The sequence below is a fragment of the Myxocyprinus asiaticus genome, chromosome 47, assembly GCF_019703515.2.
Source record: "Myxocyprinus asiaticus isolate MX2 ecotype Aquarium Trade chromosome 47, UBuf_Myxa_2, whole genome shotgun sequence".
Taxonomy (NCBI): Eukaryota; Metazoa; Chordata; class Actinopteri; order Cypriniformes; family Catostomidae; genus Myxocyprinus; species Myxocyprinus asiaticus.
Genome location: NC_059390.1, coordinates 15,963,710 through 15,990,457, shown reverse-complemented (window position 1 = coordinate 15,990,457; position 26,748 = coordinate 15,963,710). Strand labels below are relative to the sequence as shown.

The 26,748-nt window shown below is 38.0% G+C and overlaps 1 protein-coding gene across 7 annotated transcripts in view; it reads left to right on the top strand.

The window, feature by feature from the left end:
* LOC127436639 (transcription factor SOX-5-like) overlaps window positions 1-26,748 on the top strand; it is a 318,833-nt gene that overhangs the window by 200,777 nt on the left and 91,308 nt on the right. For 3 of the 7 annotated variants that reach the window (XM_051690888.1, XM_051690893.1, XM_051690887.1), the window contains exon 1: window positions 18,907-19,124. The exons of the other annotated variants lie outside the window; for them this stretch is intronic. In XM_051690888.1, the coding sequence (XP_051546848.1) occupies window positions 19,087-19,124 (38 nt within the window). In that variant the 5' untranslated portion in view covers window positions 18,907-19,086. Of the gene's footprint in view, window positions 1-18,906; window positions 19,125-26,748 lie in introns of those variants that run through there. 7 annotated transcript variants of the gene reach the window in all.

The following is a 26,748-nucleotide window of genomic DNA, read 5'->3' as shown; positions in this document are numbered from 1 at the left end:
AAATATGTAGGCTGTATATGTTAATACAAGATAACATGTTAACGTGAACATTACTACACTCATATTAGCTACAGTGCTTAACAGTTTATTGTGTATTATGAGTTAGTTTATTAGTTAGAGTAATAATAAAGTATTAAAAATGTTCATAGTAGCCTAATAAAAGGAACATTGACACCTATTAATTTAAATACATATTTAACATCAAGTTACCATACCATGGTTCTTAGCCGTGTGCTCTACACCATGCCAGCAAGAAACTTACCCTGATATACATTTAGTAAGTTTATGTGGGACTATAATTACAACAGTCATTTTTTTTTTCTTATACATTTTGCATATGTACTGTATATAAATGTAAATTAATTTTACAGATCGGGTGCATGTGTTATTTGTTTTTGAAAATCCCCAAATTCAGGTGTGCAAAGCTTGTTGCATCATACCCAAAAGACATGAGGCCATAATCGCTGCCAAAGGTGCTTCAACTAAGTACTGAGTTAAGGGTCTGAATACTTATGTCAATGTGATATTTCAGTTTTTCTTTTTAATAAATTTGCAAAGTTATCAAAAATCTGGTTTTTGCTTTGTCATTATGGGGTATAGAGTGTAGATTGATGTGAGAAATTTGTTTTATTTAAAGCATTTTAGCGCAAGGCTGCAACATAACAAAATGTGAAAAATGAAGGGTCTGAATACTTTATGAATGCACAGTTAAACATATAACCACAAGACATAAACATCATGGGCTCTATTTTCATGAGCGATTGTGCACAAGGACGTATAACATTTTCGTGAGAGCGCTAATTCTAAGTGCAATTTCCATGTCATCGCAAAACACAAGTGGCCGTGGGAAGGTGTTTGTACTATCTGTGGGTGTATGTGTGCAAACTGTGGGTGTATTGTATGTTAATAAAGTGGCGCAAAGCGCAGTTTTCTTTTTTCTCTGAGAAATAGGTCATTGCGCTAAGACGTTTCAGAAGCAGGTCTGTTTTCATATCAAAGTTTAAACACCTGCATTTGCAGTTTAGACATTCCACCAGCAGGTGGTAATAAAGTTCATGTATAAACTCTGAAAGTATAGTGGGACATCAAATTGCGTCCCTGACCATCACTATTGTAGCCGTTTTATGAAACAAAACTTTTAGATTTGTGTAAAACCTTTTAGAGGTCATAGTTTAATTTTAATAATTATTATTTGTATTCTAATTGTATTAATATTTTTGTTTCACCTGTTGTGGTAGAGTGATTTTAAGTCACTGCAAAAGAGGCAGCTGGAAGAAGTTGGAGAGGGTAAAATCTTTGAATTTTGCAGGAGGTGGTTATTTAGGATTTTTTGATAATTACGTTATTTTTATTATATTTTTGTTTCATTTGAAATGTAATTTGAATTTAGAAATATTTCCAGTTTAATTTTTGTGTGTTTCAATAAATTAATTTCATTTTTAAAGCAAAATCGACTGGTGGAAGTGACATGCGTGAAAAAAATCCACACCCTAATCAGAAAGACTGATACAATCACTGTTAATATTAGCCATGATTTGTGTTTCACTTGATCACTATGATTAATAATACTTATAATTTCTATAATTTAATGGAGCCAACATCCAAATCCTGAAGAGAGACACATTTTCCATGCATATAATAGGAGCATGTCACTATCATAGAAATATGTGTGACATTCAACAAGGATGCAGTTTATCAATCAATCAAAGTTTATTTTTTATAGCACACTTAAAAACAACAAATGTTGACCAAAGTGCTGTACAAAACTGACCAACATGTAATAAATAGTCAAACAAATTAAGAATAAAATAAAATAAAATAACACCATAAAATGATACTGCATAATATGTTACAATGACTCATAAGCAAGGGAGAACAGGTGGGTTTTTATATTAGACTTAAAAAGATCTAAGGTTGGACAAGACCTAATCAATAGCGGCAAAGCATTCCACAAGCGAGGGTCCATGACAGAAAAAGAACGATCACCCATAGTTTTAAGATGAGTTCTTGGAACACACAACAATAGACTCTGAGATGATCTTAAAGACCTTGGTGTCTGATATTGGTGGAGAAGTTCAGAAATATAAAGTGGTGCCAGCCCATGGAGGCCCTTATATACCAACAATAAAACCTTAAACTGAATCCTGTATGAGACAGGTAACCAGTGCAAAGAAGCCAGGACCGGAGAAACACTGTCATATTTCCTAGTTCCAGTCAGGAGCCTTGCAGCTGCATTTTGCAAAGTCTGAAGACGAGATTGTGATGCTTGAGATTCACCTAAATAAGTGCATTACAATAATCAAGTCTAGAAGAGATAAAAGCATGGATTACAATCTCCAGATCCTTTAAAGACAAAAAAGGTTTTAATTTTGATATTTGCCAGAGTTGGAAAAACCACCTCTAACCACAGCCTTTATTTGTTTATCGAATTTTAATTGAGAGTCAAAGATGGCACCAAGGTTGCGTGCCTCTGTATGAAGATTAGAGGCCAAAGGCGCTAAATGTTTAGTTAAATTATTAAAAGGATCAGCTTTGCCAAAAAATATAACTTCTGTCTTAGAATCATTGACCTGGAGAAAATTAGCGGCCATCCATCTTTTAATACCTTTAAGACAACCCAGCAAAGATTCTACTGAAGAATTATCAGTGGATTTTAAAGGAAGATAGCACTGAATATCATCTGCATAACAATGATAATCAATTTTGTAGCTTTGAAAGATAGACTGTAATGGTAATATGTATAATGAGAACAAGAGTGGTCCCAAAATCGAACCTTGAGGTACTCCACAGGTGATGGAAGCAGAGGCAGAAGAATGATTCCCAATCTCAACAGAAAATGTTCTCCCCTTAAGATAAGTTGAGAACCACTCAAGGGAAGTGTCTTGAAGGCCCACCCAATTTCTTAACCGCTCTAAAAGAATATCGTGTTCAATGGTGTCAAAGGCTGCGCTGAGATCCAGGAGAATTAGAATGGCACTTTTACCTGAATCAACCACCAATAACAGATCATTTGACACTTTGATAAGAGCATACTCTGTGCTATGTTTGACTTTAAAACCTGACTGATATTTATCTAAAATACCATTTCACTGCAAGAATCCTGAAAGTTGATTGAAAACAACCTTTTCCAGGACTTTAGATAAAAACGACAGTTTGGAGATAGTGTGATAATTGTTTTTATTATTCTGAAGAATCAATACTCGACTTTTTAAGCAGAGGCTGCACAACAGCATTAAAACAGGATGGAACAACGCCATTAATAAGACTACTATTTATTATTGACAATAGGCTAGGTCCAAAATGTCTAAAACCTCTCTAAAAATGCGAGTGGGAACAACATCCAGTGAACAGCCAGCAGGCTTCATGTGCCGAGTCACATCTACTTAATAAGAAAGAGATACAGATTCAAACACTGAGAGGTGAACCGAACACGGTAGAGAAATTAAAGGAACTAAATCAGGAGTAGTGATGCCAGATATAATGGCATCAATCTTAGAAAAGAAAAACTGCAGAAAACTATCACAAACTCCCGAATTAGCTTCAGGAAATGTGGTAGCTGTTGGTTTTAATACTGCATTAATTGTACTAAATAAAACTTTAGGGTTATGTGAATTTCTTTAAATTAATTCAGAGAAAAATTTATGTTTATATGACTTGACAGAACATTGATATTCAATCATGCAGTCTCTCAAAATTTAATATGACACTTGAAACTTATCTTTTTTCCACTTTCTTTCTGCTTTCCTCCATTTCTGTCTGAGCACCTGAGTATGTTCGTTTAACCAGGGCTGTACCCTGGATTTAGGAGTGTGACATTTATAAGGAGCTACAGTATCCAGAATCTCAGTGCATACAGAGTTGAATGAGGAGACCAATTCTTCTATGCCCAGGCCTGGAGGTGGAGACTCAATGGTGCAAAGGAAAGGAGAAGAGCCATAAGCAGTTTAAAAATGGCTAGCTGTGGTAGAGTTGATAGAACGAACACATCAGAAACAGTAATATCGAACATGATAGGCTTGTGGTCTGAAAGACAGACGTCTTCAATAACCAAATTTGAAACTGGAAAGCCTAATGACAAAATCAGATCCAATGTGTGACCATGCCTATGTGTGGAACTTAAAACAGACTGAGTAAAATTAAACGACTCAATGAGATATACAAATTCTTTAACCAAGGGCTTACTCGGGCAACAAACATGAATATTAAAATCACCAAGTATTAAGAGACTGTCAGAATGAGGCACAATACAAGATAAAAATTCTGAAAATTCAGCAATAAAATCCTTAGTATACTTAGGAGGTCTATATATAAGAGCAGAATGAACAGGACTACACAGGTCCACTTTAAACAGCTGAACCTCAGAAGTAGAATATTGTTCTGCCGATAACAGACGGCAGTTGAAATAATTTCTAAAAATTTAGGCTACCCCTCCACCTTGACCCGTGGTCCTTGGAGAGCTCATAAATTTACAGTGACTAGGGGATGCTTCTGCTAAAGGACTCAACTCGCCAACACTTAACCAAGTCTCAGTCATAAATAGAAAGTCCAGCTTATGGGCTGAAATAAAATCACTGATTAAGAAAATCTTGTTAAGGAGAGATCTTACATTTAATAAAGTCATCTTCAGAGTGGTAGAATCGTTTGAAGGAAAACCGCCAGGTTGAGATGACAACAGCGGGACATAACCCAGGGAACGTTGATTGGATCGAAATTCACCCCTCTCCTACTACGACTGTAAAATCTCTTTGAATCTGACTTTGATGTCTGTTCCGAATTCTCCGGAAAAACAGGAACAAAGACAAACATTCCTCGCAGCAAAAGCGTGGTGCGATCTCCTCAAACAAACCAAGAAACCACCACGCTTCCCTCCTTTCCTATTATGAACAAAATAACGTAAGTCCATACTTCTTTTCTTCTAATTTGTTGCATACAGCCCATTTACACTACCAACTTATAAATGTGCTGTATTTATTTATATCACTGGTGCTTGAGGGAATGGACTATAATAGGATGCAGACGGTGCAATAACTGGAGAAGAACCTCAGAATTAAATTGCATTTGACCCAGCCCATTAGCGCTTTTCATGGGTGATTTTGCCAAACCCACTTGTGTCTAGACTGAGCACATGCTTGCACTTCATTGACAGGCTTATTGACTTGGCATATATGACATCACATAGCGCTGCGCTTAATGCTAGCACTCTTAAAATAGGGCCCAAAGTGTGTTAACATGATTTTAGTGTAAAAAAATAGCTTACTAACATTTTCTGTTTGAAGGTATATTCATCGGTGTCAGAGGTTTTCGTTCCCATGACAACAAATTCGTAATATTGGATACAGCTTAACACAGATAAGGTCAGCAAGCAATTTTATCACTCTAAAATCATGTTAACATATAATGTTAACATTTGATGTTTATTGACAGGCCCCTTTCGCTTCCATTGTAAGTGCCTTACTGTAGCCATGATTTTTGATTTAGGTGTTAGGATTATTTTATTTTTATTTTTTTAAAGGAGGAACGAGTCAAAATGAATTTTTTGTGGATATAAATAATATGTCACATATGCTGGTAATTGAGTTTAACCCATAACATTTAAATAAAAGTGAAGAAGAGTTGTGTGAGGGTTAGGTTTAGGGCTAGGTGATAGAAAATCATTTGCTCAGTATAAAAGCAATAGAAGTCAATGGAAAGTCTCCCATCGTTATAGAAAAACAAATGTGTGTACTGAGTGTGTGTGTACCTCCTTAGCTATAGTTCAGGGTAAACTGTTCTTTCAAAAGTGAGCTAAATCTGACAAAACCTTTTTCGGGGGACATTCGGAGACGTCCTCAATTGGAAAATAAATATTATATAGTAAATAAATAGTTTTTAAAATTCTATTCAAAATGTTTTATTTTGGGGGGATACGGTGTGGGTTAAGGTTAGTAATTTTACTGTCGTTAAATATTATAAACAGCTTCAAATAGAAACAATAGAAGTTTATGGTGTGTCCTCATTTAATTAGTGAAGTAAAGTCATAGTACTGTATGTGTGTGTTTCTCATTGTAAAGACCTCCAAACTGTCCCCACAATTCAAAAAGTTTAATAAACATGCTAAATATTTTTTTATTAAAATCTAAAATTGCCAAATGTTTCTGTGAGGGTTAGGATAGAAGTCAATGGTGAGTCTTCCTAATAAAGTTAATACCAATGTTTGTGTTCGTGACTACACCTGATGATTATGCCTGTTTTGGCAGGAGCAGTGGGGGCTACCATGCCACGTCCTCTCTGTGGTCTGCTTACCATCATGGCAATGCTCTTAATGGCAGCATTTATGACATGATGTCACCTGTGTGAGCAAGCTATTGTTTGACTCCTGCACATGTGGCATTTTCCCCCCAAACACACGGCCACTCTGTTAAACACACACACAGACAGACAGGAAGAGAGAAGAACTGGACAGGCTCAAAGTAGTTTAAGCACTGCTTTAAATTGTATTGCTCGAATAAGTCGTGACACTGTAGAGGGATAGTTTACCCTAAAATGTAAACTTACTTGTAATTTACTCACCCTCATGTTGTTCCAAACCCAGTTCAGTGGAATCAAATTAATATTAGACACACATTGCATACTTATACACACGTAGATCATAAGTACTAAACAATTTTGTTCATCTAATAATGCATTAATTCCACCTTACGTATGTGTTATGATGCATAAGAAAATGCCCTTATATTTTTCACTCTCCTGATAAAGCAATCAAAAGTGTGTGTAATTACATATGAGGTGTCAGTGGAGATCAGCAAGCAGAATGGTCGTTGAATATCAAAGAGTGTATGGCATCTGAAACTTATCACACAATGAGAGGAAGTGACATGGGAGAGAGATAATGAACAAAAAAGCAGCAGCAACAAAGGGTGCAGAACAAATTTATGATCAAACCCTCATTGGCACACGCTCTGGTATAGGTGCCCACGAGATGCCTAGCGTTTTTTTTGTTGTTTTTTTTGGTGGTAGAGTGCTGTGGTTTGTAATCAGGGTATTGTCTAACCCAAACACACAGACATGGACACACACACATGGTCCCCTCCTCTCCTCATGGCATACAGTCTGCTTGGCGATGCCCCCCGTGCCATCTGTAGCCTGTGCCCTGTGTGTGTTCCCCTCTCCCGCCCTCCTGCACTGTGCTGGGTGGGCTTAACCATCTGTGTGCCAGAGGGGGATCACAGGAAATGGACATGATAACACACACATATACACCTAAAGCGAATTCGCATCCACTCCTTGGACATATCATATACAGTATGACCCCTAGGTAAGAAAGCATATCCAGCAGTGTTAACAAATGGCCAGTGTGGATAATATTGCATATTGTTTTGGAAAACTGCATCAGCCAGCTATATGTAGAGAGCTGTACATTTGGCTGAAGTTTATGCTTTAGAAGGTTAACAATAGAGATAGAATGATAAATAGGCCAGAACGATTAATCAGCTTGTTTTTTGGCCTTTTGAGATTAGCATTATCATCCGGTAACTTTGCTCATTTGCCTGATTAACAGAAGTGTTAACTCTATTTGTGTCAATTCCAAAATATACTGACAGCCTTTGTTTTAAATGTTTTAGTGAATTTCAATTAAATTGTTGTGTATATATACACGATCAGCCACAACATTAAAACCACCTGCGTAATATTATGTGGATGTTTCACTGGATGTTTTTTTGGCACCATTCTGAGTAAATTCTAGAGACTGTTGTGTGTGAAAATCCCAGGAGATCAGCAGTTACAGAAATACTCAAACCAGCCCATCTGGCACCAACAATCATCCATCCAATTATCTAATCTGCCAATCATGTGGCAGCAGTTCAGTACATAAAATCATGCAGATACAGGTCAGGAGCTTCAGTTAATGTTCACATCAACCATCAGTATGGGGAAAAAATATGATCTCAGTGATTTGGACCGTGGCATGATTGTTGGTGCCAGATGGGCTGGTTTTAGTATTTCTGAAACTGCTGATCTCCTGGGATTTTCATGCACAACAGTCTCTAGAATTTACTCTGAATGGTGCCAAAAACAAAAAACATCCAGTGAGCAGCAGTTCTGCGGATGGAAAGGCCTTGTTGACGAGAGAGGTCAATAGAGAATGGCCAGACTGGTTCGAAAATCTGACGGTATATACAGTATAATCAATATATACACTATATTGCCAAAAGTATTCGCTCACCCATCCAAATAATTGAATTCAGGTGTTCCAATCACTTCCATGGCCACAGGTGTATAAAATGAAGCACCTAGGCATGCAGACTGCTTCTACAAACATTTGTGAAAGAATGGGCCGCTCTCAGGAGCTCAGTGAATTCCAGCGTGGTACTGTGATAGGATGCCACCTGTGCAACAAGTCCAGTTGTGAAATTTCCTCGCTACTAAATATTCCACAGTCAACTGTCAGTGGTATTATAACAAAGTGGAAGTGTTTGGGAATGACAGCAACTCAGCCACGAAGTGGTAAGCCACGTAAAATGACAGAGCGGGGTCAGCGGATGCTGAGGCGCATAGTTCGCAGAGGTCGCCAACTTTCTGCAGAGTCAGTCGCTACAGACCTCCAAAGTTCATGTGGCCTTCAGATTAGCTCAAGAACAGTGCGTAGAGAGCTTCATGGAATGGGTTTCTATGGCCGAGCAGCTGCATCCAAGCCATACATCACCAAGTGCAATGCAAAGCGTTGGATGCAGTGGTGTAAAGCATGCCGCCACTGGACTCTAGAGCAGTGGAGACGCGTTCTCTGGAGTGACGAATCACGCTTCTCCATCTGGCAATCTGATGGACGAGTCTGGGTTTGACGGTTGCCAGGAGAACGGTACTTGTCTGACTGCATTGTGCCAACTGTGAAGTTTGGTGGAGGGAGGATTATGGTGTGGGGTTGTTTTTCAGGAGCTGGGCTTGGCCCCTTAGTTCCAGTGAAAGGAACTCTGAATGCTTTAGCATACCAAAAGATTTTGGACAATTCCATGCTCCCAACTTTGTGGGAACAGTTTGGGGATGGCCCCTTCCTGTTCCAACATGACTGCGCATCAGTGCACAAAGCAAGGTCCATAAAGACATGGATAAGCGAGTTTGGTGTGGAAGAACTTGACTTGCCTGCACAGAGTCCTGACCTCAACCCGATAGAGCACCTTTGGGATGAATTAGAGCGAAGACTGCGAGCCAGGCCTTCTCGTCCAACATCAGTGTCTGATCTCACAAATGCGCTTCTGGAAGAATGGTCAAAAATTCCCATAAACACACTCCTAAACCTTGTGGAAAGCCTTCCCAGAAGAGTTGAAGCTGTTATAGCTGCAAAGGGTGGGCCGACGTCATATTAAACCCTATGGATTAAGAATGGGATGTCACTTAAGTTCATATGCGTCTAAAGGCAGATGAGCGAATACTTTTGGCAATATAGTGTATGTCAATCAATATGTTTTAATCTCTTTCACTATAATTACTGTTGATCATATCTCCATTTACGTCGCCCATTGGTCACTCCGCTCTCTAGTTATCTAATATGATCACACGGGAAATGGTAATTTGAAAGGTCATACTCTAAGATCACCCCATTCAACCAAATTACTGACAAGCGGCATCCCTAATCAGACATTTTTACATCAATTTAAGTGTGAACACTTTTGCCTCTAGTGCTGCTAATAGCACATTATGCAAGCAGCCTCAGAGACAAGGGTTCTGGTCCCATGGGAACCAGGAAGTAATGGAAGTAATTATGTCTATATAAACAATGATGAGGAGGTTGCATTTTTGCTCTAAAATGACATTTGTACTTCAGTGACGATTAGGTTTAGAGTTTGTGTTCGGGTGTAGAGTTAATAAAATATACATACCTGTTGACTGTATAGACTTTATTCACGCTAGTACCATCTTTGGTTTTTAATGGGAATGACAAACGAGGCTGTGAGGGATAGACTTACCATCTCTTTAATGGAACGAATAGTATAAAGCTGCATAAAGCTCCTAGATCACATCTGATTTTCCACAACTCATGTTGTCTGAAGTTCTTTGTGTACTGAATGTTCTTGTACAGATATTTTATCAATGTTTTTAGAACGATCCAAAAACACTTTAAACTGCAGTAATATCCCTCACAGCCTCGATGTCATTCCCATTAAAAATCAAAGATGGTGCTAGTGTGAATAAGGTCTATTACATAATTTACAACAAAAAAATACAACTCGCTTTTGCTGCCACTTTGTGGACATTTCACCTAGAACGTGAAGCTTACTTGTGCCCAGGGGCTGACTGGGACTAAAAAGTGGCCCTGGACTTTCTGGCCCATAGCAGCCCACCAAACCCAGCCCGCAACACACCATACCATAACACACCAGCTCATTGATTTCATTTTTCGGCTCAATTTCAGATTTTTGTGTTGAAAAAAATTAATTTCTATTGACTGATAGTCATGACAACGGGCCCCACCAGTGCAAAAATGGTCATACATTTAAAACATATAAAACCACTGTAAATGTGATGAGTGGATTTTTTAGAGAAAGCACTAAAATAAGTGCTTTATAGCAAATAACATGACTGAAAACTTTTTTTCCCAACATACAGATTTAAAGTTAAAATGTACATGAAAGTACAAGGGAAAGTGTGTATTTTAGGTGCTATGACAAGTCAGCATTTCTTCATAGTTTTTAAAGATCTTAATCACCTTTCAACTTTTTTCTAGAAGTGCAAATAAACTATTGTCTTAATATGAGGTTGTGGAAACAACAAGTATAATAATAATATATTATATATGTATATATATAGCTGTACAAGATCATAAAATGTTCTTATATAGTAGTTAGATGAAGAAAGTGTCACTCAGCAGGACACTGATGACAATAATTAAAACTTCATTTCAATTACCCACATAACTATGTGTACATTTTTATTTAACAACAAACAAACAATGAAAACAAAGTTGGCCAGAATGTATATAAATATAAACAAATATTAATATATGTTAAAAAAATAAACATAGATCTTTTCAGATTAATTGCTCATATTTTCCCTCTCTGTGAGTTTGCTGCGTCTTTATATCTGCAGTGTTTTAATTCCTTCCCCAGATTATTCTTGAGAAAATGTGAAAAGCCCAATGCTTTGACAAGCGCTGTTTCTGCTGTCCTTTAAACAAAGTAAGCCTCAAAGACTCAAATAGCCACAAAGTAATATTTTTCATGACTTATTTTATGCATTTTTATCAGGCGTGAGCATTATTCAGCAGGCCGCACTTCAGCTCCCAGAAATGCTTTGCGGTATGAATAAATTATGCAAATGACTATGGACTGCTCATAGCTTTACTGTTTGCCGATTTTATTTACACTTTGTAATTATTGTATTTGTTGTAACTTGCGGTTATTTGTCATTTTGTGATTATTCAGATCTCATCTTATACTTAATATTTTGTTTTTGGTTGTCACTATTATTATGATTTGTGTCAAATAATGAGGTTCACTTGAGTACTCAGCTAACTCGCACATTCAGAAACTGCGCCACTGTGTAAGCGATTTCAAAATAAAAGCCATGATAACATTCAAAATAAAAGCCATTGTATTGTCATTGTCTTACAGAGTTTATTTAATAATTGCCCTATAATGGGGTCCACGCGGGCATGTTGGAGCCCAGGGTGGCCATCTATATCGCCTGTAGGACAGGATGGTACATGCGCAGCAGCGGTCAAGCCCAAATTACCCAGCGGCCTACCGGGAAAATGCCTGTGATCACTGTGTGATCAGTGTGAGTTATTGGTATCAAGCTGACCGTTGAAAAACACAATGATTCACCACTAGTTAACAATATATTGAATATCAGCAGCACTAGATTGTGCCATGAGGAACATAGACTAAACACGTGTGGAATATGTAATAATGTTATTGTACACACAACCGCTCATTATTGCAAATTAAATGTTTGTATCACCCTGAAAGGGGGTTTATTTAGCATAATGATTGGCTGACTGTACTTTATCAAGCTTGTTACATGCCTACTTACCAAGTAAACAAATTCCTCCCTTACATTCCCAGTACCCTCCCTGTGGAAGTTAACACTGGATGGCACTGTTTAAGGGTATTTGGCTGTCTTGGAATGGGGAAAAGTCTTAAATGTTTGGCAGGTTTAAGATGGTGTGTGTGTGTGTGTGTGTGTGTGTGTGTGTGTGTGTGTGTGTGTGTGTGTGTGTGTGTGTGTGTGTGGATCTAGGATGTTTGGATGAGATTACATGGCACCATGTCTGACAGTTTGGCATGGTAAGTGTTGCATGTGTTTGGTAGTCTAGGAGATTTACCCCTCTGAGGGTCAGCAGAGTCAGGTATTTGGCTGGAAAGGGGACATGGTTTAGGGGTTTTAGCTTGTTCTCCTCAGGAGCTGACAGGACTGTGGCGGGCAGGGTGGAGTGTTTGGCAGCTGGAGCGTAAGAAGGGCAACATGTATGTTCTGGCACCAGGGTCGAGAATGGACGGGGACGCCCATGGCACAAAAAGAAAAAAGCTGGTGGATTATGCTACAGTCAGAGGCAGAGAGGAGTTTGGATTGTGGAGGGAAAGCCAAGAGAAGATGCCTTCAGGTGAACAGGATTAAGAAAAAGATCTCTGTGTTGCGGTTCCTCTTAGAACTACTGCTGCCTTTCTTTCAATCTCTCTTTTCCTCGAAGGCTAATTGGCATCCTCTTAAGCAGTCATCGCAAACATTATAGATCCCCACTACAAACAGAAAGACCATCACCATTCCTAAACCTTCACTGCTCTCTCAGGTAGACTCAATCTCCAACCAAAACACTCTGTTTTTATCTCCCGGTGGAGCTTTGGCCTTTGCTCATTCACAGTAAAAAGGCCAGAATGTGACGGTGGCACCAGCATCAGACAAGGCGTGGAGGCAGATGGAAGATGAGGAGGTGTTGTTGCTGCAGGCTGAAGATCTGAGAGCTTTGTTCCATCCAGCTTCTCACAGATGGACTTTTTCAGGAGCAGCACAAAGCCACTGTGGAGAATCATCTCAATGCTGCTGTCTTCCTCTCTTGTTTCGGTTTCCATTTTGCTTTCTCTCTACAACTACTTGTTCTCTGTCACCACAGAACTGCATGCACAAAAATGGTGAGGCCGTGTAGAAGTAAATGCTCTTGAATGTTTCCAGAAGAAACCTGCTAGGTGCTCTGTAATATAAAGAACCCACAAGGGGTTTGAATGCCACCCAGACCAGACTGTTTAAAGAAGACATGTTGTGGAAAACAAGATATTTTGCTCTTTGAAATAAAAGACTTCATTTTACATGTAGATACAACATTCTCACTGACACGGTTCAAATCACTGATTCTTCACGTTTAAACTCTCATATTTTGGTTCACGGTTATATTGGTGTGATGTGTTAGTTGAAATGCATAATTTTGTTGCGCCTGTGTTGTGTGAGGTCGATAAGTCTCTTTGAAAGTGAAATGAAGTGTAATTTTGTTCTCCAGGTTGTGGGCTTGCATTGTGTTCTACTAACAAGAGAGTCTTCAAAAGACACACCTCTTTGACAGAGAGTGTAAATATGCTGTTGTGTTAATATTCATGTCCACCTTGAACTTTATATGTGTATGGGTGTTTGTAACAGGAAATTACACCATAATTTCATTCTAAACTCGTATGTCTTTATTTCTTCTGTGGAACATGTAAGGAGATGGTAGGCAGAATGTTAAGCATCAGTCACCATTCACCTTATTGTATGGAAAAAGATGCAATGAAAGTAAATGGTGACTGAGACTATCATTCTGCCCTACATTCAATAAAGACAGCTCATTGTGACCCGGTCACTCCCAGCCATGGACCAACACACAGACCATCACGCAAAAGCAGTCACTGTGTATGTTGTGATGCATTCATATTTACCATTGCAAGATGACTGACAGCAACAGTCATGCAGACAGACTTACAGAGATTTTCAGAGTGTGTGTGTGTATAAAAGCAGTCCTCTGCTGAGGATGGGAGATAAGGACTCTATCTTAATGGCTTCTCTCGTCTGCCACTCAACCATCAGACAGAGATTTCCTCTCTGTGAGTCCAGATAAACACACTTCACAGCCTTGTCACACGCCTCACACAAGCCAGAGAGAGAAAGAGAGGAAGCGAATGAGAGATGGACGACAGCAGAAAAGTTTGTCTTCCAAAACTCATTACTGGTCATCTTAAAGGAATACTTAACACAAAAATAACAATTCTCTCATTTGCTCATACTCATGTTGTTCCGAACCTACTTTTCCCCCCTTTTTTTTTGGAGCATAAAAAGCCACTCTTTTCTAAATAATGAAAGTAAATGGGGACTGGAGCTTTCAAGCTTCAAAGAGCACCATTAAAGTATCATAAATGTGGTCGGTATGACTAGATTTCAAGTCTTCTGTAGTCATATAGTAGCTATATGTGAGGAACAGACTGGAATTTAAGTCATGATTCACAGAAAATCTTGACATCCGCCCTAGCTATCCTCGAAGTAGGGAGAAGTAGCGGGATATGATTCTTGAACAAATCGCTCAGAGTGGTTTTATGAACGAGATCACCTGATTCATTGAAAAGATCCAACTCGCTCAGGAATCGGACAATGCTATTTCTCCCATGAATGCACTAAGGAGTGCTAATGTGGATGTCAAGATTTTCAGTGAATAACAACGCAAAGCTTTAGTATGACTTCAGATAACATGGAATATAGAGCAAGAGTCGTAAAAGCTACTTTTATTCTATTTTTATGGTGCTTTTGCATCCTTTGTTAAGCTTTTAAGCTCCAGTCCCCATTCATTGTAATTGTATGAACCAGTACATTCTTCAAAATTTATCGGAAGAAAGAAGAAAGAAAGTCATACAGGTTTGAATCAACATGAGTGTGAGTAAATTATGACAGATTTTTCATATTTAGGTGAACTATTTCTTTACTTTGACAGGTGCCACTAAAAGAGAATAAAATGAAGGTAAATTGATTAAATCTGTTCAGTTTTGATCCATAGTTTGGTTTGTGAAGGATATAAATGCTTATGGGGGTCAGAAAGTAGACAAACTTCTCTGATTTTGCCTCTTTCGGGATAATAGCTGAACCTTAGCTGTGTGTGTGTGTGTGTGTGTGTGTGTGTGTGTGTGTGTACACACCAGTGGAAGGAGATTGTTTACTGGTTGTCTGTGTCAGACCCTCACTTCTCAGGGCCTCTAATGCAGCACAGCTGTGAGGGGGTTTGGACTCTTCACATCTGCTGAAGGGACCTATTGTGTGTATGCATGCATGTATTTGTGCTGGAGATAAACAGATAAAGCCCGAGCATGCATGCACGTATGTTTCTGAAATGCAAATACATGCGTGTTCGTTTTTATAGTTACAGATACATGGATAGAAACAAAACTGCATGCCTCTTTCTGACTACATGTATGCAAATACCTGCGTCCACATACAAAGGGGGGTGCAAAAGTCTGAGTCCACACTGAAAATCTGGGATTCAAAATCTAATTTAAAACAGGTAATAAGTACAATTCTAGGATAAAAAATGTAAAACAAAGAAGCGTTATTATGTAAATAAGAAATAATTAAGATTCTGCACTATTTCTTGGTCATTAATCAAACAAGCAAATTTGTGACAATGACCATGTGAGCACCTTTGTACAAAAGGCCAGATTTTCTTGCGTCCATTGAAGCACACAGGATGCTCTAAGGAACATTCTTAAATCATACTGAGATAAAATGGATCATCAGGTGCGCCTCCAGTGTTTTAAAACAAAAAGGGGACATACCAAACCCTAAGAAATTCTTAAATGCATGTACATTCTTCAGTTCAACTTTTTTAACTCATTATGCAAATATAATGAATGATGTGTAATGAAAAAATATATATATTAGCGTAGATATAGAATAATACATATAAATAATTTATCATCATTATGATAGAAGCATTTTCACCAGTGGTCTCAGACTTTTGGATCCCGCTGCATGTGTGCGCAGTAGTTCAATTCCCTTATTAAAACCCACAGTTAGAGTAGTGAAGTTTGTGGATTTGTCAGAGTTAAGCGCATCAGGAGAGTTTGAACCTTGGAAACACCTGCCTTCTCCATTCACACTCCCCTTTCTCTTAAAAAGCCATCTTCATCAATAGCAGCTTTTAAAGTGGATGAAACTGTTTGGAAACTGCCCTTTATTCCCATTCTGATGGATTTTCTGCGCTGAGTCTTTGTCTCACTGCTGTTGTTTTTTTTTTTCGTTCTCTTTCACCTTGCAGCCTTGACTCGAAAGATCGTTAAAATGTTTAACTACAGATAATTGCTACCTGAGAGAAGCTTATTAATGTGCTGCTTGTGCTGATGTGTGTATGTTTGTGTAAGTGTTTGTGAATTCAAATGTAAGCAGGTGTGTGTTTTTATTCAGTCCTTTTCACTTTGAAAAATCTGTATCGGTTAGATTTGTGATTGTTTTCAATATGCGATAGGTACTATTCTTTATAAATGTATAAAATCTTTGAATGCCTCAGAAACTCATACACCAAGACACATCATATACAGGTATATATATATATATATATATACAGTACCTGTATATGATATATTGAATGTATTTAGATACATGGATAATACAGACAGACAGACAGACACAGACAGATAGATAGATAGATAGATAGATAGATAGACAGACAGACAGACAGACAGACTCTCTTGTAAACATACATAAAAAACACCAGCATTTTAGTCATCTATATGTCTCAGGGCCATCCAGTGGTCACAGCGGTCAAGCCAGGTCTGTGTGTGTCCTGAGCATTGCCATGCTACTAACAATTTCCTCAGCGATCAACAGGAAAATGCGCAAATAATGTCACCACAATGCCCTAACAACATTATTACAGTGTGTGCTGCTGGAGAGGTCATGCCATGGTGCTATCCTGAGTTTACTGGCTAACTTAAATTAAATTACAGTCAGTTCCCAATAAATGACATGCATTTTTCATTCTTAGCTTAAATTAGGTTTACGACATACAAAAATAATTAGAATTGTTGTTGTCAATCTTACCCTGACTTTACGAGAGAGAGAAAAGAAAAAAATATATATCATATAACTTTCCTATATATTTGAGTGTGTATGTGTGTGTAGGTTCACGCATGCAGTGTGACAGCAGTATGTTTAGAAGGTGGACTGCAGTATGTGTGTATTTCTCTGTCTGAGAATGTTGAGAAAAACTGACACTCTGTTTAAAGTTAAGCTGAAAAGTCTTGCTGCTGTATTTCAGTGTGTCAGATGTCCTTTCCTCTGTGCTGAAGAATGGCTCCTTCCTTTTCTCTCACTCCAGCCCCCCCCCCCCCCCCATAAAGGGCAAGGGCAGTGTGTTAGTTACACTGAGAAAACACAAAGCATAAAGCACTCTCTAAAACTCTAAGTTATGTTTATATGTGGTTGACGTGCTTAAACTTTGCTTTTAGAGTGAATTCAGATAAATTGGGCCACTTATTTGCCAATTATCTCAATGTCAAAAAGTGCCTTTATTCACCCTAAGATTTTTAAATGCCACATTTAATACAAATGGCCAGTTTTGGAGATTGGATACTATATGATTTTCATAGAAATTAAGGGGAGCTCTGACAAAAATACCCCCATAATTTAAAATGTTGGTGCAAAAAAAAAAAAAAACCCTCGTAATGAATTCCTTTGTTTGTTTGTTTTATTTGTAATATCTAATATAGCTCTTAATATTATATTCTAGGCCTAGTTGTGCATTTTTATGTCTTTTTTATGTTAACAAATTGGTTGAATTAAAATATTTAACCTAAATGGATGACATACAATAGAAATACTAAATGCATTTGTAAAGGTAGAGAATGCCCCTGAGAATTCATTTCTGACACTAAACTAAACTGAAGAATTAATTTCTAGAAAATTAAAATTAATAGTTTAAACTAAAGTGTGTGTGTGTGTGTGTGTGTGTGTGTGTGTGTATATATATATATATATATAGTGTAGTAATTAAGTGTTTGTAATCTGTTTTGTTTAAAGGATAGTACACCCAACTATCCTAAATATCATATGCCTCATGTTGTTCCCAACCTATATGGTTTTTTTGGTAACACTTTAAAATAAGGTTCTAATTGTTAACATTTGTAAATGCTGTAAGTATAATGAATTAACAGTGAACAATATTTTTAATAATGGTGCATTGTTAGTTCATTTTAGCAAATGTTAATGAATACATCCTTATTGTAAAGCATTACTGCTTTTTTCTTCCATGGAACACAAAATATGTAAGGCAGTATGTTAGTCTCAGTCAACATTCACTTTCATTGCTTCTTCTTTTTCCCCCATACAGTGAAAGTGAATGTTAACTGAGGCTGTCATTCTCGCTAACATCTCCTTTTGTGTTCCAGAAAGTCATATGGGTTTAGAACGACAGGAGGGTGAAATCTATCTGAAGACGATAGATTTTTTTTTTTTTAACTATCCTTTAATTAAGTTTTGTTTACCTTATGTTTGAGTGAAAAATGCCGTTTTGTCAAATAAATAGTAAAAAAAATTGTGTTTAAAGAAGAATTTAAAAGAAAGTTGTGGAGGTGAAGTTGCCAAGACCAAAATATGAACGCAAATTAGTGCGACACAAAGTGCATTGTGTTTGCGCGCGCAGAGTGTTGTGTTTGATCCGAAGGAGGGACAGAGGGACACCGTGGCTGAAGGAAGGGGGCAGTGCTGCTGCGTGTGTGTGTGTGTGTGTGTGTGTGTGTGTGTGTGTGTGTGTGTGTGTGTGTGTGTGTGTGTGTTTTGAGTGTGAAGCTGTGCTCTGCTCTACACCGTGTCACGCTCTGGCCCTTTAAGAGTCGATCTAGCAGCAGCTTAGTGCCATATAGAGAGAGAGGGGTGGAGAGAGAGAGAGAGAGAGAGAGAGTGAGTGAGTGAGTGAGTGCGAGGTTCGAAGAGAGAGTGTGTGTGCTACGGAGAGAAACAGAAACAGTCTTTGGGTTTTGCGAGAGGTTAGAGGAGCACCAGGCAGCGCGTGTACGTGTATGAGTGTGTACGTGCTCTCGGAGGTCTCCGGGTGTTGGAAGTGTATGTTGCCGTGGAAGGATTCTTGCATCTCAGACCCCTTGTTCCAGCATGCTTACTGAGCCTGAGCTTCCTCAGGAGTTTAACAGGTATGTTCACACGCTCTCTCTCTCTCTCTCTCTCTCTATCCCTGTCTCTCTCACACACACATGCTCTCACTATCGTAGGCACGCTGGATAGTAGAACAAGTAACTACTCTGATGATCTGAAAGAAAAAAGTGTGTGTGTTTGTGTGTTAGCGTTGAAAAAGGCTAATTTAGTACTTTGTGTGGCGTGTTGACGCCGTGTTTCGTTTAGGGCTGACTCTGCGTAAATGTGTCTGTGGTTTAGAAAAGAGAAGAAAGTTCAGATGAATGTGTGATGTGTGTAAGTTCAAGGCACACACTGTATATTGTCCGCTGTAGCGGCACTAAATATACTGACTACAGAACATTGCTCTCTCTCGTTCACAAACAGGCATGGCAGCACATATCCCACTCTGAAACTTTGTTGTAAATGTTTCTATAGCGTCTAGTCTAACAGGTTACCGTTGTCCCTTGTCTGTCTGCTTAATGTTGGGTTTGCATGACTGTGCGTGCATTTGCGTGTTTGTATATGTCAGTCTCCCTTTTTATGTGTGTGCGCGTGTTAGATCGTGTTTTGATGAGGGTCGGTGCAAGCTCTCTTTCTATTTCATGCCGGCTGTTTTTGTTCATGTTGCACTTCTCTGTGACTTCAGTTTGAATTGAGTTTCTTATATTCAATTTCTTGCTTTACAATGCATGCAAATCTCAGGAAACATGTTATTTAATGTTCTCATCCAAGGTTTTCCATTTGTCCGTGTTGTGTTAATCTCTATTGGTGTTGTTTGTCTTTCTTTTGTTTTTTTATTGTGGCCAGATGTCTTTGTCGGCCTTCTGTTGTGCTGATCTTGTGTGTGAGGTGGGAAATGTTCTCACCTACTGTAATATGTCAACAAAAGTGGCTTTGCTGTGGAATAAAGAAGGTTTGACTCTAAAGCTCTATAGGGAAGATTACCCATAATACTCTGTTTTAATGCTAGACCCCCCCCCCCCAAACACACATATTTTTTATTACATTAGAGAGCTGCACTGTTTTACCAGATGAAACTAATCTTTTGTTCGTTGATAAACTCTAGGGTTTTATCCCTGAATTAAAAACACATTTAGATGTCAGGAAAATGTGTTTTTAATAAATCACTGCTCTATCTGGGGGGGGGGGGGTGGGTTAGCAAAAGATACCAACAACTATGAGGAATTAAACATTTAAAGGATTACACTGAAAAACAGAATGTATAGTGATAAATGCAGGGATTACAATGACTTAGAAGAAAAGGATGGTTAAACTCTGCTTTCCAGTAATGCTTGCTGTCGGTGGTTAAAGAAAATGTGAGACGGGGGTATGCCGGATACATATATCCGTGCGTGCGTGTATGTACAGGGGGAAAGCGCAGAGATTGTCCACGTAGAGTGTATGTGTGGCTCTGTGTGTGTGTGAGGTGTCTCCTCTGTCCTGATGCTGACTCTTTCTGCAACACTGTAAGTCTGTTTTCCATTTTTAAATAATGTTGAAAAACCTCACAATCAGCTTCTTTACTTACAGGGAATTATTTGAATGGCAGAAAATAGAGCATTTGTATTGTTTGATGGTGACAAATGAATTTAAAGTCATTTATGATTGTTGTTCCTATGCTGACATTCAAAAGCACTGAGAATATTTGCTTGATTTTATCACATAAAAGCTTAAATCTGTATATTAAAGGGGAACTGTTTAAATAATGTTTTTTAACTTTAAAACTTAATTTAAAGTGCAATCAGTTTTCATATTTTACAAAAATGTTGTTTTAAGACATTTTATGTATTTAACACCTAGAGAAACAGATTTATGAAGCATTTTTCACATAATCTGTACTACAAAAAACTGTATTGAGTGACACTTTATTTTACAGCGTCCGTGTTAAACATGTTACATGTTACTATGATTAATTATAATAGTAATATCAAAATAATTTGCAAGTACAAACAGCTATACAGTTATTACATGTAGTTTATTAGTATTACACAGTAATTACCTATGTATATTCACAGTAACATAAACACTGTTAAGAAAGTGTTACCAAAAGTATTGTAAAATTTTATAACAAATTATTATTCTAACAAATACTGCTTGCTGCAAAGATATTGTTGTATTTTTATCTTAAGTATATTAAACATTATTATTATTATTATTATGCATTTGTACTAATATTAAATTGTAAACAAATAATAATAATGATATTTATTAGTGGCATATTTAATGATAAATACTAATATTATATATATATATATATATATATATATATATATATATATATATATATATATATATATATATCATTAATATTATTATTATAATTGGTGTGTATAATGCTAGTGTTTGAGTTTAGTTGTAAAGAAAGAGCTGAGAGGAGATTCTGTGGCCAAACTGTCACATTCCTCAAAGAGAAAGAGCGAGGAAGGGAGGGGGAAAGGGGACTTTAACACTTCACCATTTGTCTCCGTCATTTAATGGATGGTTGTGTTACATCTCACTCTCTCTGTCTGACTTTCTCTGGGTCAGTCATTTCTTTCTCAGATGCCTTGAAATCCTGCCTTTACCTTCAGCACTTAACACGTAATACAACAAGCTTGGTGCTTTGTCGGATACGAAAAGTGTGCTCTTACACTTAGCTATAGTTTTAAGACACATTTGTCCACATTTGTTCATCAAGAAAGCTAAATCTGACCCTCCCTACGGGGATGTCCTCAATTGGAAAATTGATTAATAAATAAAGTATACTTTTTTTTATTAGTTTTTATTCTAGTAATGCAAAAAAAAAAAAAAAAAAAAAAACAATTCTTTTACTGCTAGGGTTAGTCTGTAGTAATAATAATTGGCATTTTATAAAAACAAAAGAAGTCTATGGAATGTCCCCATGTTAAGCAAAGTAAACTTGTGTGTGTGTGTTCTGCCTCACTGATGGAGGTTCTGGATCTTCTCTTGGCCATTCATTGCAAACTGGCTCCATTGTGTAGAACGTCTTATGAGCTCTCACAGCGACTTGATAACCATGTCTCCATGAAAAAAAAAAAAAAGGAAGGCCAGCAGAGAAGAATGCTGAAGTGTTTCCTCCTCCCCTCCCTCAGAACTCTTCCCAGACCTCCCCTGTGCAATCAGCTGACCATTGCAATGTCCGTTGAGAGAGATGGGAACTGAGTTTGTGCAGTGATAGTTCACTAAAAATGACAATTCTTTCATTGTTCACTTTACCTCATGTTGTTCCAAGCCTTTTTGTCTATACATATATATATATATATATATATATATACGCACGCACGCGCACACACACACACACACACACACATATATATATATATATTTTTTTTTTCATAAAACGAAAGTGAATTGTGACTCTCACAATACTTTATTTTGTCATACTGCTTTGAAAAACACATGAGGGTTGGTAAAGTGTTTACGCTGAGTACAGAGTTTCACATTTTACATATTTATCTCAAAAGCTAGGATAAAAAGACAGAAATTGTATGACAGAAGGTCAGAGGTGAGGAGTCACACATCAGAGAAGACAATTGCATCATGTGTAGGATAATAAAAATCAATGGGCTACTCGGCTAAAGGCTTTCATGTCATGTGTAAGTTATCTGGTCTCTCAGGCTCTACAATAACGGCTCTGTACATGTAGGTACTTCAGGAAAAGGGGGAGATTGTAACTTAAAAGATGGTGTGTGCGTCTGCCATGCCTGTTTAAATTTGCCTGTTACACCTAATTTGTTATAGAACTGACCTGTATGAATGGAGAATATTATACCAGCTTTAAACTGCTCCCATTTGAGTCAAACTCACAGCTGCTTCTGGGAGCATGTCATGATGGAAAAGCACAGTCAATAAACATCCTTTTCTTCCCATCTAAATGAGAATGTACTATAGACATGTATTGTTTTATATAAACCTAAATATACTTACTGTAGACCCTAACCCATATATATATAGGATTATATAAACTATAGCTTAGTATGTACACACACATTAAAAGAAGAAAATCAGAGGCTAAGAAAGTTTTCATTGTGTGTGTTTGTGTGTTTTTGTGTAATATGTAAAATGTCACTGAAAACATGAGTCAGTCCAGAGAAATAAATAATTAGAGATGAGAGATGACAGGAAACTATGCAGACAGATGAAGTGATGACTAAAATACTGGCAAAGCCTCTATGTGTGTGTGTTAGTGTGTGTTGATGAAGCAGTTGCCTTGGTGCTGTGGGCACAGCGCGCTTGCTGGTGCCTTGCATCCACCCAGCGGCAAACACAAACCACTGCTTATTATGCATTTGTATGTGTGTGTGTGTGTTTCTGAGTTGTTTTCAGTTTGCTCATATGACTTTTGATTGTGTGTGTGTGTGTGTGTGTGTGTGTGTGTGTGTGTGTGTGTGTGTGTGACTTCACCCCCATGCCTAAACAGTAATGGTTGACAGTGACATTAGAGTCTGTGTTCTTGCCTTTGTGGCGACGCTGGACAGGAAACTGGGGTTGCCCCGCAGCCCTCACGTCAGCGGGACAAAACAGAGGCTGCTTTGTGCTTTGTGAAATTGCTCTTATGGATTCTCTTATGAATTGTGTGAAAACACTGCGATTTTTAAATAAAGTTCTGGGGAAATTAACCCACAAAAACTCCAGACAAGTCCAAGTGCCCTCACAGCAGTTGTGAACGCTGTATGATTAGTGAATACAGCGTGAATGAATGATGAAGAGCCCTCGCTAGTTTGCACTACAGATAAATTGACTTCAGCGGAGTCACTCACAGCTCTGCCAGTCGCTCCATTCCCACAGAGAGAAAAATTGAGAGCGCTATAAATAGCTGTAAAGTAATGTACTTAAAAGACAGTTCTTAACAGAGAGAATGAAGTTGCACACAAATGGTCGATTGTGCAAAAGGAGACTTTATCTGCGACTTTATCGTCCTGGGAGTAGAAGATAAAGAGTAAATAGAAAGAGGTGAGTTGTGTACACCTCCTTAAGCCCAGATGTCCAAGTGGATCGTGAGGTATTCTCGGTTTCCGACTGAAGGCAGGTCTGTTGTTATCTGTGCTCAACAGGCTGATTGTCTGAAATTTTGGCCACAATTTGTTTCATTCCCACAGTCTGATAACAAAGAAGAGCTGACCTGCCTAATCAAATAATCATATTACACAGGAATTTACCTTCACTCTGTGTAATGATGTTTTTACATTTATTTACATAGAAAGTAATGTCTTTTAGCCAAGTTTTTGTGAGAGGGATGCTTTAGAAATATGGCACTGTTATAATAGGTCTGTGTGTGTGTGTGTGTGTGTGTGTGTGTGTGTATGTGTGTGTGTGTGTGTGTGTGTGTGTTATAAACTGTTATAAATTGTCCTCATAAATAGACTAAATGTCACAAAACCATTTGGGGATGTTCAGGGACATCCTGACAGGTAAAGAATTATTCATAAAGTATCATGAAGTAAATAATGTTTTTTTTATTTTGAAGTTTTAAAAAATGCAAAAGGTTTACTTACAGCAGGAAAGCTTTAGAAATATGGCTCAGTTATAACAGGTGTGTGTTTGGCTTTACTTTGAAATACTCTTAGGACAAAATTGTCCCCAGAAGTGAGCAAAATTTGACAAAACCTCCCTCTCTGTGTCTCTTTGGGGATCTCCGGGGATGCCCTGAAAGGTATATATATATATATATATGTAATCGTAAAATATTGTTATAATAGGTGTGTGTGGGAGGATTTACTTAGAAAAACATTGGGGACAAAACTGTCCCCATAAATTAGCTAAATTTGACATAACCACCCTTTTGGGATGTCCTAAAATGTAAAAGTATAAATCAAGTATCATGAAGTAAACTTTTTTTTTTTTGTTTTTTTAAATGCAGTTTACTTTCAGAGGTAGAGTTAGGATTTGAGTGAGGGTTAGTCTGTAGTAATTATACTAAAAACAGCTTTATATTTAAAAAAAAAAAAAACAGCTTAATATAAAAACAATAGATGTCTATGGTAATCATTCGAATGTGGTAAACCAATCTACAGTGCTTAATAATCAGGAATTTCACAAAAACTTTTTTGACCTCTCTGTGCATGTCTGAATGTTATTTTATCGTAGGCAGATGACCAACATCCGCGCAAAGCATCATCATCAAGTTTTATTTTCGTGGGTTGTGCACATCTGAGTGCGTGTGACACGTTTAGCCTCTAAATTATGTCCTGTCATTAGAGGCACTTCTGGAGTGTTAACCACTGTTAATGGTGATTAGGTAAAGCTCCTAGATTCAGTATTTAAAGTGCAGCTCCACTCTGCTGTTTAATGGACCCTGTATTTTGGACGATTAGCAACTGTGGAGAAATGTACATGTGATATGAGAGGGACTTAGGAGAGCTCTCAATCTGCGTCTAAGCTCAAAGGGGAAGTGTGCCTTTAATCTGGGCTTAACACGCGCAGGCCGGCGGGAGGGGTGCAAGCGGCGCACCGACGGGGCGGCCATTAGCTTTTAACGATTAGCCGTGAAAGTTAGCCCTCGACCTGCGGTTCAACTGCTATTGAACAGTTTGTGAAGTCTGCAGAATGAAAAATAGTTTGGATAGCTTCTGATATCATGTTCTTATTTATCTTTTTGATAATACACCCTGAAGTGAAATAACACGGGTGTTGGAAGATTATGCTGACATAATTTCTGTGTTATCATATGCACGTGTGTGTGTTTAGTTACTTCACCCATATCAGCACTCTACCCTCGTATGGTTCTGATGTACAAGGCTGTTTATGTATAACATAATGCTTTGAATTGTGAAAATGAATGGCAGTAAAGTTATTAATCCACCAGATAATGAGCGAAGACTGCTGTTAAAGTTTACAATGCAAATATGCGGTCATGACTAGCTTGTAAGGAAGTCTGAGCTTCAGGGACTAGTCTTTGTGCTTCTCTGTTGCGTGTGTGTGTCAGTGGACGGGGGTCTGTGTGTCTGTTTGGCAGGCCGGGCTTTATTGGAGCCACAGAAGGATGGAGTGAAATTATGCTAATGGCTGCTAATTATGACCTTGGAGACCAGCTTTTCTGCCAATTTATCTGCTTAATAAAACCCTCTCTTTTTTAATCCCAACATCTCGACATGCTTTAAATGTTTCATGTAGACTCTCCACCATGACAGGCCTGCCAACTTTAAATGAAAAAGTGGCTATAACCTGCGCACCCGGGGAGCGGAATTGTATAGTAATTATACATGAATGACTCGCAGGAAAATAGACATTTTATTGCTCGAGAGGAGCTTTGAAAAGCTGCTGCCAGTGGGCCGGGAAGGAAGTCGGGAAGAGAGAGGGAAAAGGAGAGAGTGTGAGATAGACAAGAGCGGAAAAAAGATGGAGACGTGTCCAAAGGTGCGTACGGATAGGAAACAACAGTGGATTTAAATGAGGATCAGACTTGAATCTTTACTAAACCGTCTTTTTTTTTGTTTTGTTTTTTGTTTTTTTGCTACGGAGAGCACGCTCACCTGAGCATGAGGGTTAGGGGTTAGGGTTAGGTTCCACTTCCTTAACGATTCCATTAATGATTCTTTTTGTACTTTTGAGGATAAAAAGTACAATATTATTTCCTGCAACTATGAACTGAACAACAGCAACAACAAACATAATACTATTTTTGGTTACATACTGTATTTT